The sequence below is a fragment of the Colias philodice genome, chromosome 26 (assembly GCF_061535455.1).
Source record: "Colias philodice isolate Cphi_HAF_F1 chromosome 26, ilColPhil1 Martin Lab GWU primary, whole genome shotgun sequence".
NCBI classification, from domain to species: Eukaryota; Metazoa; Arthropoda; class Insecta; order Lepidoptera; family Pieridae; genus Colias; species Colias philodice.
Window position 1 is genome coordinate 9,152,978 of NC_143111.1, and position 13,061 is coordinate 9,166,038.

Genomic DNA, 13,061 nt, shown 5'->3' on the forward strand with positions numbered 1-13,061 from the left:
AAAGTCAGGTTAATAATATAATTAATAAATCGCGTTTAAAATCCGGTAAAATCTATTATTTCTAAATGTATAATACTCGCGTAAAATCAAACACAAGAAAATACTATCAGAAGAGCAATTTTCATAAATATTTTTGGTGAATTGTGGAAATCCAAAAACAGTGAATTCTCGTAATATGGCTATCCTTAAACAAATATTTGCAAACTTAGAAAATTGTGTAGTATGTGCATGAACACACTTATACTTTCAGTGTGTTATATCAGACATTTTTTCTTGATATTTAAATATATTGATATATTGCTTTGCAGATTTCCTTAAAGCTCGTGAAGTTTGGTTCGACAATCCTTTAATGTACGTGGATGCAGATTCCATCGAACCGCTTATTAATGAATACTACAAAACTATTATCAAGTGTGTGCGAACGTTTGCTGATTTGCCAAAAGTGCAACAAGTGGCGCTAACTATAAGAGTAAATTAAGAATTACATCATTTATTTGATTCTAAGTTCTCATGATATACATTTAAACATTCCCTTGTGTTCGTTTTAGGATGACATTGATGAATTCAGACCGTTAATACCTGTAATACAGGCTGTAAGAAATCCTGGAATGAAAGAGAGACATTGGAATGAGTTTATGGAAAAAGCTGGTTAATATTCATAATTTTACAAATTTTTTTCTTGTAGCGCCGATGTTGTATCCTCTCATGTGACATAATAGAGAACATGTTAATTTATTAATTTCGGCTACAAAAACCCAGAAAAAATAAATAAAAATGCACTTACCATGCTTCTTTTTATTTCAACAGGTATAACGGTAACAATGAACGAAAAGCAGACCTTCCAAATGTGCTTAAAGCAAGGCATGGCGGCACACGGCGAGCTGATCGCCGAGATTGGGGAGCTGGCCAGCAAGGAGTACGTTATAGAGCAGTCGCTCGACAAGATGTTGAACGACTGGGCCACCAAGGCGATGGAGATCGCGCCTTATAAGAATACTGGTGAGGGTTTGTTGTTATTAGTATCTTTGGAGCAAGGCATGGCAGTCCACGGGATACTGGCCAGCAAGGAGTACGTCATAGAGCAGTCGCTCGACAAGATGTCTGGGCCTGGGCCTGTCTGGGTCTGGGACTGGGCCACCAAGGCGATGGAGATCACGCTTGTTTATGTTGGTGGTGCGGAAAAACATTTCGATGCAAACTAATTTTCATTAAAGACCTATGAACTATTAAGAAATGCTGTATAAGAACATCTTCTTTCATCTACTTCATAGACGAAAAATTTGCTAGCAATCAAAAAAATCATTGCATGCATTATGATTGAAATTTACAAAAAAGCAGTTCCAGACAGTTCTGTTTTCAATATTTCCTTTTACGCACTTTACACAAGGGGAGACAAAATAAGCTTTATGGTACTTACTCAAAATTATTAAATACACATTTGTTCCGTAAAGTTTAATCTCTAGTTTACTACACACCCCTTTAACCATATAAAAATAATTATACAGGTACATTCATAATGAAGATAGCTGACGAGACCTTACAACTACTAGACGAACATCTCCTCGCCACGCAGCAGCTCGGCTTCAGTCCTTTCAAAGCGGCCTTCGAGCTTCGCATCCAGGAGTGGGATGATAAGTTGCGGCTCACGCAAAAGGTTGTGGACGAATGGATCGAGTGTCAGAAGTAAGATTTTCTATTAATGGACAAATAATAAGTGGATATCGGTCGACTATAATGAAACAAAAAAAAGACTTTCCATTTACCATATTTTTATATCGTTTAGCTTCCTTCAACATTTTTTAAATTATCGATGCTACAATTTACAAACAACATTCTATTAAAATTTACGTAGTTTTTCTATAAAGTTTTTAAAGTAAACATTATTATGACTTTTCCGATGAGATTTTTTTTTGTAGGGAATGGATGTACTTGGAACCTATATTTACATCTGAAGATATATCACGTCAACTGCCACTAGAAGCTAAAAAGTATGGCACAATGGAGAGAATCTGGAGAAGAATTATGTCTTCTGCTGCAGCCGTTCCCAAGGTTTACAATTATTTAAATTTTCAATTCATTAACAAACCGTTGTTTTTTATTTTTCCTCCAGTGATTTTTTTTATGCGGCCAAATGTACTGTACCAAACAAATCTGTGCCTCCAGTGAATAAGGGAGTAAGACGAGTTATTCCCTTTGGTTTTTATTGCACCATTGGATTCAGCTCATCAAAATACACAACATATCAAAAGGTCATATCTCTAGCTGCGTCCTAACCCATTTTTTCGAATGACCCAAACGGTATAAGTAGGGTGTGATTAACGGTATAAGTTACCTTATCCATCATTTTAGGCAATCGCAAAGGAACTATTCGTCTCGAGTCAAAAGTACCCACGAACACAAAGACGTATGTGTAGTTATACTTTTTGAATAAAGACTTAATTCATTTTGTTCCATCAGTCCTAAACACTTTTTTAGTATAAACGCATTTGTGTCATTTTTCTAACATGAGCATAAAGGAACAACTCTTTTAGTGTCATTGGTTCAAGTGACGACATGAGACAGTTTGGCATTAATGCCGTGTTGCTATTGGTCTATTAATTGAATACTGCACGGAAACAACACACACTATTCCTTATTATTTTTAAATCGTTTTTTCAATAAATCTGCAACAACCAATATTTATATTTTTTAAAAAAGGTATTTATCAGCTAACTTGGGATACTAATATATTTCTATGGAAATTAACTATTTTTTGCAATAGATATTAAAAATACAGTTAACACATTAAGTGCATTTAATGATATTATACTCTTTGTTTATATAAATACAGAACGATAATTGAATCATCTAAAAAAAGCCAACAAAAATGTTAAACTTGTACATATTTTCTTCTTATAATTGGGTAAGTTTTTAAAAAATAACTCGTTTTTAATCTTTTTTCAAATAAATTATCTAACTACAATAATCAAGACAATAATACTATATTCTATAATAGTCGCATAAAAAAAAGTATTTATAACCAGTCTTGACCATGGACGTATAAAAAAAGACGGACGGTATATCGCCTAAGGGCGTATTCAGAAAGAAAGCTTGAAACTTATAAGCGCTTATAAACGCTTATCGGCGCTTGTCATGTTCATTGTCTTGCTTGTCATATTTATATGAACATGACAAGCGCCGATAAGCGCTTATAAGTTTCAAGCTTTCTTTCTGAATACGCCCTAAACATTGAGTGAAGCCTAGTAATGGCGGCGAAACATCCATGTGTGTGTGCCATGTTGCCATGGCAACAGCTGTGTTGATGACAATGGCGGCTGTATTTTTTTCTATAAATTTTGCCGTAATAATTTTGTCATTAAAACATAAAAGAAATAACTTGCTTCCCTGTGGAATGTAATCCCTTGTGATTTGTTATTTAAAATTGTACTGTTGCGACACCATTTAACCACGCAAGACGGCATTTTAAATATTTTTTGTGAAACAGTGACGCAGTTAATCAGTCGGTAGTTCACGACGTAATGGCGGCCGACTAGCTTACTATGGTGAGAGTGTGTGCGTGTTTATTGTCTTTACACGATCGCTAGCTTACTATGGTGGCTTCACGTTGTTAGTTCGTAATACGGCGTCCGTCTTTTTTTCTCTTCTTCTTCTTTTTCAAATGGTAACTCCCGATCCCAGTGAGGACGGATTCTGCCAATGTCAAGTTTTGAACGGATGGTCAGTTTAAGTTAATGCTTATGTTAAGCGTGCTCTGTGCTGAGGAAAAATCACGGTTGAGATGATTTACTTTTTATTTACTGAAAGACTTCTTACATGGAGCTGTATAACCTGACAAAGAACAAATATTAGTTATAGACAACACAACACATCACAAAAGCATAACATAAAATAGGTATAGGTAGTCAGTGGGAGTTCAAAATTTTAGATTGTTAAAATTGATAAATTTTGATAGGATATTCACAAATGAGGTAGGGACAAGGCAAAGTAAACACTTAAAATTAGTAGGGAGGGGAACATCTGGGGGAAGGATATCCAGAAGTGAGATACGGAGCTTAGGGCAAACAAAGAATAAATGGTCATAACTTCCTTCGTCTATACCACACTCACAGAGAGAATGGTCACGAACATGAATTTTAAATAAATGATTAGGAGTGGTATTGTGACCCAAACGGAGGCGGCAAATGGTGGAAACAGTAGGCTTGTCTATATTAGGGAAACGGAAGAACCAGGGCTTACGTGGAATTGAGGGTTGGATATCTCTATAAAATTTCCCTTTGGTTGAATTTTTCCACTGACTCTTCCATGTATGATCCAAGCGATCCTTAGAAAGAGAAGAGAGATCGTGGGCATAATTAGAGTAATGCTCCAGAGTACCATGTTGAATGGCAGATTTAGCCAGAACGTCAGCTTTCTCATTGCCTACAATACCAGAATGGCTTGGAATATGTACTAAATCTACCTGAAGCCCTTTTCTGAAGCAGTTGTAAAGTGCGGATTTTATTAGAAAGATGATAGGAAATTTAGACTTTGAGCGGAAAGGGTTAGAAGTAATAGTCTGAAGACAGCTGAGGGAGTCCGAAAAAATAACTGAATTTTGGAGATTATGAGAGTCGATAAAATTGAGAGCTTCCAAGATAGCTGTGGCTTCACCAGTAAAAACAGAAGAGAGAGGGGGACATTTAAATTGTAAAATAGTGTTAGAGTTATGGTGCCATACAGCAACCCCTACAGCAAGATGTTTTGACACTTTTGAGGCATCCGTAAAAAAAAGATTATAACCACGCCAGTAGGAAGAAACCAGACAGTTAAAAGCAACATTAGAATCTGGAGCATATTTTTGAATACCAGAACTCATATTAATGTTGGGGTTAAAAACTAGTGCATGAAACGGAGTTGAATATAAAGGATGGATACTAAATTGGGATGTTGGATCCGGAAGGCGGTTAAATTTGATGAGACTTTTAAGTAGGCAAGGAAAATCAGATGGACGACGGAGGTTATTTAGAGTAAGTATTTGAAGTAGATTTCGAATTTTAGGAAGAAGGGGATGAGAGGATAATTGTATAAGCCGAAAGAAATACTTGTCTGACAGATATTGACGGCGGAGATATAAAGGAGGGTCTACACATTCTACCTGAAGGGCATTGACTGGGGTAGACTTCATGGCACCTATAATGAGTCGCAGACACTTGTATTGTATTCTGTCCAATTTTATTAAAGCTGTTTTATTGCAAGGTTCTAAGATGAACGACGCATAATCCAAATGGCTACGGATTATAGCATTATAAACTAGTTTTTGACAATATGGATGTGATCCCCACCAAGCACCAGCTAGGGAGCGTAAAACATTAATACCCTTTTCGCACTTCTGAGAAATGTAGTTAGTGTGAGCCATACCATTCAGCTTTTGGTCAAGCACCACCCCTAGAAATTTAATCTTGTTGACTACAGGGATTGAGGAGTTTTCTAGTAATATTACCGGCTGTGGGATCAAGCGTTTTTTCGTGAACACAACTACATTGCTTTTGCTGGGCGATAGTGACAAGCCATGATCGTTCATCCAATTTTCCAAATAAGATAAGGCGCTGTTAAGTCGAAAGGTAATCACATCCATATTCTCTGACGAAGTATACAATGCTATATCGTCCGCATACTGCAGAACGCTACAATACGATGGAATGGCTTTATCCAAATCCCAGGTGTATATAGAATACAATAATGGACTCAAAACGGAACCTTGAGGGAGGCCTTTAAATACATGTCTAGTAGGTGTGTCTTTAGAACAGCGTACTTGTATCGTCCTCAACATTAATAAGTTGAAGATGAAATGTATCATCCTCTCAGGCAAACTCAGCTGTAACATTTTCTGTCTGAGCACTGGAAGAAGAACATTATCGTACGCTGAAACTACATCCAAAAATACGCCAACCAAATACTGTTTATTGTGAAAAGAGGAACGAATGTCAGTTGTTAAAATACTAAGACTGTCTAATACACTCAAACCTTTCCTAAAGCCATATTGGGAACTAGCTAGGAGGCCTCTGTTCTCGACCAGCCATTCTAGACGATTTTTAATAAGGTGTTCGGTGATTTTGGCTAAGGTAGAAGACAGGGCGATTGGTCTATAGGAATTGGGGTTAAGGGGATCCTTGCCGGGTTTGGGGATAGGAATAATAAGCTGGGATTTCCAAGAGTCCGGAATAATGGCATGTAAAAAGAAAATGTTAATTAAATTTAGAAAAAAAGATTTTGTTTGATCGCCTGACTTGCAAAGAAAAGAATATGGTATACCATCAACCCCAGGGGATGAGTCTTTTAAGCCATCAAGAACCGTAACAAGTTCTTGCAAGGTGAATGGGCAATCCATACTGTCGTATGATACTAAATTATGGGGAGGACAAGGAAAATGATCAGAAGAGGGGACAAATGGAGGGGATAGTTTGTCAATGAAATCATCAAGCCAAACGTCTGAGTTGTTGGATACTCTATTTTTATCACATAGAGCTCCACGGAAACGGCGAATACTATTCCACATTAATGATGGCGGGGTTTTTGGAGATAAGCTCTCACAGAAACGGATCCAACCCTGTTTCTTTTTTTTGATAGCACCCGTTTAGTTCGTGCTGCAATTTTCTTATAATTAATAAAGTTCTCATAAGACATACTGGAATCATATCTTAGCTCGGCTTCTTTACGGTCCTTAACTATGGCAGTACACTCATGGTCCCACCAGGGAGGGGATAGCTTCTTAAAAGACAGAGTTGAATAAGTTTTCAATGGGAAAGATTCGGTAGCAGTAGTCTCGAGACAGTTAACAAAAAGAGAATAAGATTCCAAACAATTCTCAGGTGAAGCATTTGGGAGATTACTTATTTTGGTATCAAGGGAGTTGGCAAATTTCTCCCAGTCGGCATTGCCTAACTTAAATTTGAGCAAAGGTGGGAAAGCTCTAGTGGGAACATGAACTGTGCGTGAGCAGGAGATGAGGATTGGAAAATGGTCGCTCCCATGAGTAGAGGAAAGCGTAGAACAAGAAAAGGAAGGAGCTAAGACAGAAGAGCAAATTGTTAAGTCCACTACAGTATTAGGATTTTGTAATGGGGAGACTCTACGGGTAGGAAGGCAATCGTTAATAATACACATATTCAGATCTTCAAAGAGGTCAACCAAAAGATATCCAAAGGAGTCGCAAATGTACGAGCCCCAAGAAGTATGGTGGCCATTAAAGTCACCCATAATAATAACAGGGGGAGGAAGAGAGGAGATGATTAAGGAAAGCTCTGGAATAAAACTAGGATGGGGATGAGGAACATAAACGGATAAGACTGATATATTGGCAGCTCTAGCTGCAACTGCATTAAAGTTACAGCCATGATGGGGAAGTGGAATTTGTGAAAAGGGAATACTGTTATTCAAGAGCACCGTCTTTTTTTATACGTCCATGGTCTTGACAATTATGAATATTGTTTTCTCCGCATATAGCGTTTTAGCCACTGTGCTTTGTTAATTTGCCTTTTTTATAGGAAAAAAATCCGCAATATCGATACTTCTTTGGTCCTGCATTTTCGTAAAAATTTTATGGATACTCTGGTACCACATATTTTGAAAAAATTGGGCTATTGTCACATAGAGTCTCTTCAAAGTGCGTGTCACAAGTCGTATTTGCATCCAAGGTACCTTCAAATCTGTGCTTAATTTTTTCATAAAATCTTTGCGGTATTTTCTTTATATAGAAATTGTTAAAATTCTATATCATGCCGTAAAATATCGCCACTGACCACCTATAACTTTTCCTGTATTAACTGAACATACAGGAATATGGTTTTCGGGCTTCTCTTATCTCTTTATAGTGCTTGTATCAATGCATACCGCCATGACATTGTGGCGTTGCCACTTTTATTATCTATATTTTATTATCTGTGGCGTTCCGAAACGGAACGCACTTGATCGAATTTTAAATTGATTCGACGATTCATTTTCACTAGGACAATAGCTGTTAATACGCAAAACGCAATACGCAGTTGATACGTAATTAATACCAATACTCAATGATTGTCTCCTGCTAACCTGTACAGACTAGACTCATTGTGGTGACTGGTGAAACATTGTATAGCATTAACAACATAGTACTGTATTATTGAAAGATCGATTAAAGGTTTATTTTACAATCTACGACTTTCATTATACATGGGTAACAAAACCCCATAACATATTCGGTTTTACTCCGGACAACATCTTCAGCCACCCAAGCCCTTTGCTTGAAGTCCAAATCCAGCGGAGGACAATAATCGTCATTTACTAAAATTGAAGGTTTTTCGTCCTAGTATAAAAGTTGTCTGGATCCCATTTTATACTCAATCTATAGTATAATACCTACTATAGATATCATGTGAAACGTGGCTTGGAAAAAAATTATTCAAATAAATCACAAAATAAAAATTTGATACAATTTTAAAAGTTACGAAAAGCCCAATTATACGTCAAAATGACGCACAACATCCTCTTTACAATCAAATGGCGGAATTTACCTGGATGAGCCAACTTTTTTTTTTTTTTTTTTTTTTTTTTTTATAGCCAGGCATTTGACTGCACCATTACCTGATGGTAAGTAGTGATGCAGTCTATGAAGGGGCATGCCTGCCTAGATAGAGCCTATTCACTCTTGCCTTGAATGAGTTTAAGTTATATTTATCTGGGAAGACGGAAGCGGGTAGGGCGTTCCAATCCCTTGCAGTTAAGTTGATGAACGATTTCTGATAACGTTTTGTGCGGATAAATGGTACGTCAACTACGAAGGGATGGAAGCCGGCGGCACGTCTAGATGTTCGATGGTGAAACGGTGAAGATGGAATGAGAGCGTGAAGTTCAGCTGAACATTCACCAAAGTGCAAGCGGTAGAAAACTGAAAGACACGCAATCTTACGTCTGTGATCAAGACTAAGAAGTTTACTCTTGGTCAATTTCGAGTCAGCTATCAGCCTAACAGCTCGTCTTTCCATCGAATCCAATGCTCCCAGATGCGTCTTCGCAGACCCAGCCCATAAATGGCTGCAGTACTCCACACACGATCGAACTTGTGCTTGGTATAGTCTTAGAAGCTGTTCCGGTGTGAAATACTGCCTGACCTTAGATAAAATGCCGAGCTTTTTTGCGGCCAATCGAGCTTTGGATTCGATGAAAGTACCGAAGTTAAGATTCGATGACAGAGTTACACCTAACAGGTCGATATGGTCAGCTACTTTAATCGCTACATTCTGAAATGTAGGAGTTAACTCGAAGTTGGTCTTTTTCGCAGTAAATAGGCAGGCCTGTGTTTTGGTGGCGTTGTACAACTATGTACTTCTAGGTCTCGATGGCTAATAAGTTGGTTCTGGATTTTGCAGCGATTCGATTGTAAATATAGAAGAGTTCATACGTCAAATTTACGTAGATTGGACTTCTAGGGTTAAAATATGCATAAATACCTAAATGTTGTTTTGTTTTTATTATCTAATAACGATAAAAAAACCCGTTGATTTCATTCGTTTTTCAAGCTACGTGCATAGTTTTTCCACTAAAATGCCTCAATTGAGTCATAAAGTACACAAATTTCAAGCATAATAAGTCACATCATTTCTATAAATCCAAAACTGGCAATAATATAATAAGTCGTGTTGTGCGATTATGAACATAGTGCATAAGGGCATAAGTCGTTATATTGCAAAGAGTAAAAGAAAAATTATGTGAATACATTGAGTTATTCCATGAAGTACTCGTTCATAAGGCCACAACTACAAAAAAACACGAAAAAAGTATATTTATGGGGTTGTTACAATATGTGTTCATATGTAAAAATATAGTCTAACATCATATCTTACACATACAAGCTTAAAATTTTGAATTAATAAAGATTTAGTATTGATATATAGTTTTTTGTCTCTCCTGAAAAGTGCTGTTTTTGAGTTATTCCCTTATTCACTGGAGGCACAGAAATATTCTCTTGCTTTACTTTATTAAAAATAAGTAGCACTGCCTATTTATTAAAATTTTCTGTATGCAAGAACGTCTGATTTTAAACCAATAACAAAATAAAGTACAGTACCTTTAAATACGACGTCCATCACAATCATCACAAGAGGTAAACCTTTTTTCCAGATTATGATCATATGCCCTGACAGTCGTCTGCTAGACAGCTTGGTGGAAGCACGTCATCTCCTAGCGGTGGTGTCACGTGGCCTCAACGAATACATGGAGCTGAAGCGGCTGCGGTTCCCGCGCTTCTTCTTCCTCAGCGATGACGAGCTGCTGGAGATTCTGTCGCAGAGCAGGAACCCGAAGGCTGTGCAACCGCATCTTAGGAAGTGCTTTGAGAATATCGCTAAGGTGCAAATTTAATATACATTACGAAAATATAATTTTTCAAAAGTAACGGAAGATATTTGTAATATCTTATTTTTAAGTACTTCTTACTTATTCTTATTTTATAACTAAACGGAATCATTATAGCATTTCTAGCGCAGTGTATGGACCATTGATACATCACAATATAAGTAGGAAATACTCAATATATACAAAACCGTATTGCCACATAGATAACACTTAATTTCGCATAATATTCAAGTTTGCGGTTACCTAAAGTAATAATACATACATAATACGAAATTGCTTCAGGTTACCTTTGAAGCAGATCTCAAGATCACACAAATGCACTCGAGCGAAGGTGAAATTGTCGATCTCAAGTACAAGTTCTATCCGTCATCGAATGTTGAGCAATGGCTCTTGTTATTGGAAGACACCATGAGACATAGCAGTGAGTTATAGCGTCTCGAATTAGTATGTTATTTATAGCAAATGGTTAAGCAATTGGCATATTATAATGGCTATAGCCATCTATGTTATTTCTAGGCTAGAACATAATAGTCATGTGTGTACTGTATAATCTATTCATGTTAATTAATAGCATAAGCCGCTGATAGTTATTGTTTCGAAACGACCAAACAATGTATGCAGCTTATGACAATTATAAATTTGTAAACACATGCGTTCACTAATTTTTACCTATTTGTACGTTGCTAATGAAACTTCTTTTGTAAAAAGAACTATTCCTCCGATAGTTTTCCTAGAATCACGTATTAGTTAGATAGAGACGATGTTTTTTCTTGTATATTGGCAACCAAATCATATTCTAGTACGGCTAACCCTAGTCGCGGGTATGGAGGAGCTATGGACGATGCCGCGCGCCGAGTGGGTGCTGCGCTGGCCCGGCCAGGTGGTGATAGCGGGCTCGCAGACCGCCTGGACGGCCGGCGTGGAGGAGGCGATCAGCGAGTACAGGATGGACTGCTACTTCGAGGAGATGCTGCGACAGGTTAGTCTGTGTAGCGTGTTAGTTATGATCTGATGATGCATCTGTAATTTGGTATTCGGGGTTTTCTAGGAGTATTTGAAAATTGATCGATGTGAAGATGATTTAAATATTATATTTATTTAAAGATAAATCGGATTTTAAACGCGATTTATTCATTATTTTATTATCTTGACGTTTCACACACTTTTCAGCGAGCGTGGTCTCCCCGTGACCCGTTAAAATCTTATTATAAATACGTATTATTTATAACGGATTTAAACTATAAAATATTTTAACGGATTTATTGGGTTATAACAATCGCGTAAAATCAAACGTCTACCTACGTCGTACCTACCTGCTGTATTTACATACGACGCGACGTGTTGACATTTACAGTTACACCATGTTACACTTACATGACGAAAAACTGCTCATTTGGCAAAATTGTGGCAACGCAGTACTGCCATAAATTAAAATATTGAATTGAATTGAAAAACTGCTCATATAACAAAGTTTGTATTATAAACATCCATTTTTATTTTATTTTTATTTTTTATCTCTAGCTGGACAGTCTCCGCGCGCTAGTCAAGGGCGAGCTGACCTTCTTCCAGCGGGAAGTGCTCTGCGCGCTGATCGTGATCGAAGTGCACGCGCGTGACGTCACCAACACGCTCGTTATTGAGAACGTGAAGAATGTTAACGACTTCCAGTGGATCTGTCAGCTACGGTACAGTTTTTGTTATATAATGAGGAGGAATTTGTTAATATTATGTTGATGTGTATGTGGTACTGGTTTTTGAACTCTTTTAGTAGTGAAAATTTTATTGACAATACATAGGTGCGTACTACTCCTAGGAAAACTTTAAACTCGCCAGTTGTGACAAGTGACACTTAATAAAATAAACACATTGCACTTCATTGCATACAAATAATCAGTCTAAATAATATATTTGATTTGAAAGCAATAAATGAAAGCATAAAAATTTCCAGGCAAAGGATCAATGATGATAATAATATGAAAGCAACTGCTAATACATGCTAACAATAAATGCCAACCTTTTCTAGATACTACCAGATGATAAAGGACTTCTATCCCCTGGAAGAGGGGGAATTGCCAGAAATATACCAGGACGAGAATCGTCTGGACACTTCCATGTTTTATCGGCAGTTTAGCCAAAACTATTGCGACGTGCGCGCTCTCAACTCTGTGTTTACTTATCAGAATGAATATTTGGGCAACAGGTGTGCAAAATGTGATAATTTTTTGAAAGAATATTAAGATGTTTTGTGTAAATTTTAACGTTTCCCAACAAATCCCGTATTGTAACAGATGTCATTACTAAAAGTTAAAAAGTTAATTCGAGTTATAATAAAACAAGTTAAATTAAAACAAAACTGTTATATTATTATTTTCAAAAACGTCGTCTTACTCCATGACATGACGGTATTGCTATAACGTGAAATTTTACTCTCAACGCGCCTAAAGGAGTTTCACTTCAAAAAATTACCTTTCAGCGGTCGACTCGTAATCACGCCTCTAACGGACCGTTGTTACCTCACCCTCATGTGCGCGATGCACTTGAAGTTTGGCGGAGCGCCTGCAGGCCCCGCCGGCACTGGCAAAACTGAGACCACTAAGGTTTGTCGCCTGTTTTTATATGACTTTTTTTAATTGTATTTGACGGTAGATCACTATTTCAAAACATATCATAACATATTTACCAAATTATGAATG

At 37.1% G+C, this 13,061-nt stretch overlaps 2 protein-coding genes across 2 annotated transcripts in view; one reads left to right on the forward strand and one right to left on the reverse strand.

Annotated features, from left to right (window-relative positions):
* LOC149477081 (dynein axonemal heavy chain 1-like) overlaps nucleotides 1–13,061 on the forward strand; it is a 78,215-nt gene that overhangs the window by 16,445 nt on the left and 48,709 nt on the right. Inside the window, exons 22-32 of the mRNA XM_089711622.1 lie at nucleotides 321–469; nucleotides 549–648; nucleotides 808–999; nucleotides 1,506–1,683; nucleotides 1,917–2,049; nucleotides 10,135–10,362; nucleotides 10,651–10,789; nucleotides 11,169–11,347; nucleotides 11,890–12,053; nucleotides 12,392–12,568; nucleotides 12,842–12,965. Coding sequence (XP_089567748.1) covers nucleotides 321–469; nucleotides 549–648; nucleotides 808–999; nucleotides 1,506–1,683; nucleotides 1,917–2,049; nucleotides 10,135–10,362; nucleotides 10,651–10,789; nucleotides 11,169–11,347; nucleotides 11,890–12,053; nucleotides 12,392–12,568; nucleotides 12,842–12,965 — 1,763 coding nt within the window. The remainder of the gene's footprint in view (nucleotides 1–320; nucleotides 470–548; nucleotides 649–807; nucleotides 1,000–1,505; nucleotides 1,684–1,916; nucleotides 2,050–10,134; nucleotides 10,363–10,650; nucleotides 10,790–11,168; nucleotides 11,348–11,889; nucleotides 12,054–12,391; nucleotides 12,569–12,841; nucleotides 12,966–13,061) is intronic.
* LOC149477082 (uncharacterized) lies at nucleotides 3,651–6,034 on the reverse strand. Its single transcript, XM_089711383.1, has one exon. The coding sequence runs from the start codon at nucleotides 5,861–5,863 to the stop codon at nucleotides 3,914–3,916; it is 1,950 nt and encodes a 649-aa protein (XP_089567509.1). The 5' UTR covers nucleotides 5,864–6,034; the 3' UTR covers nucleotides 3,651–3,913.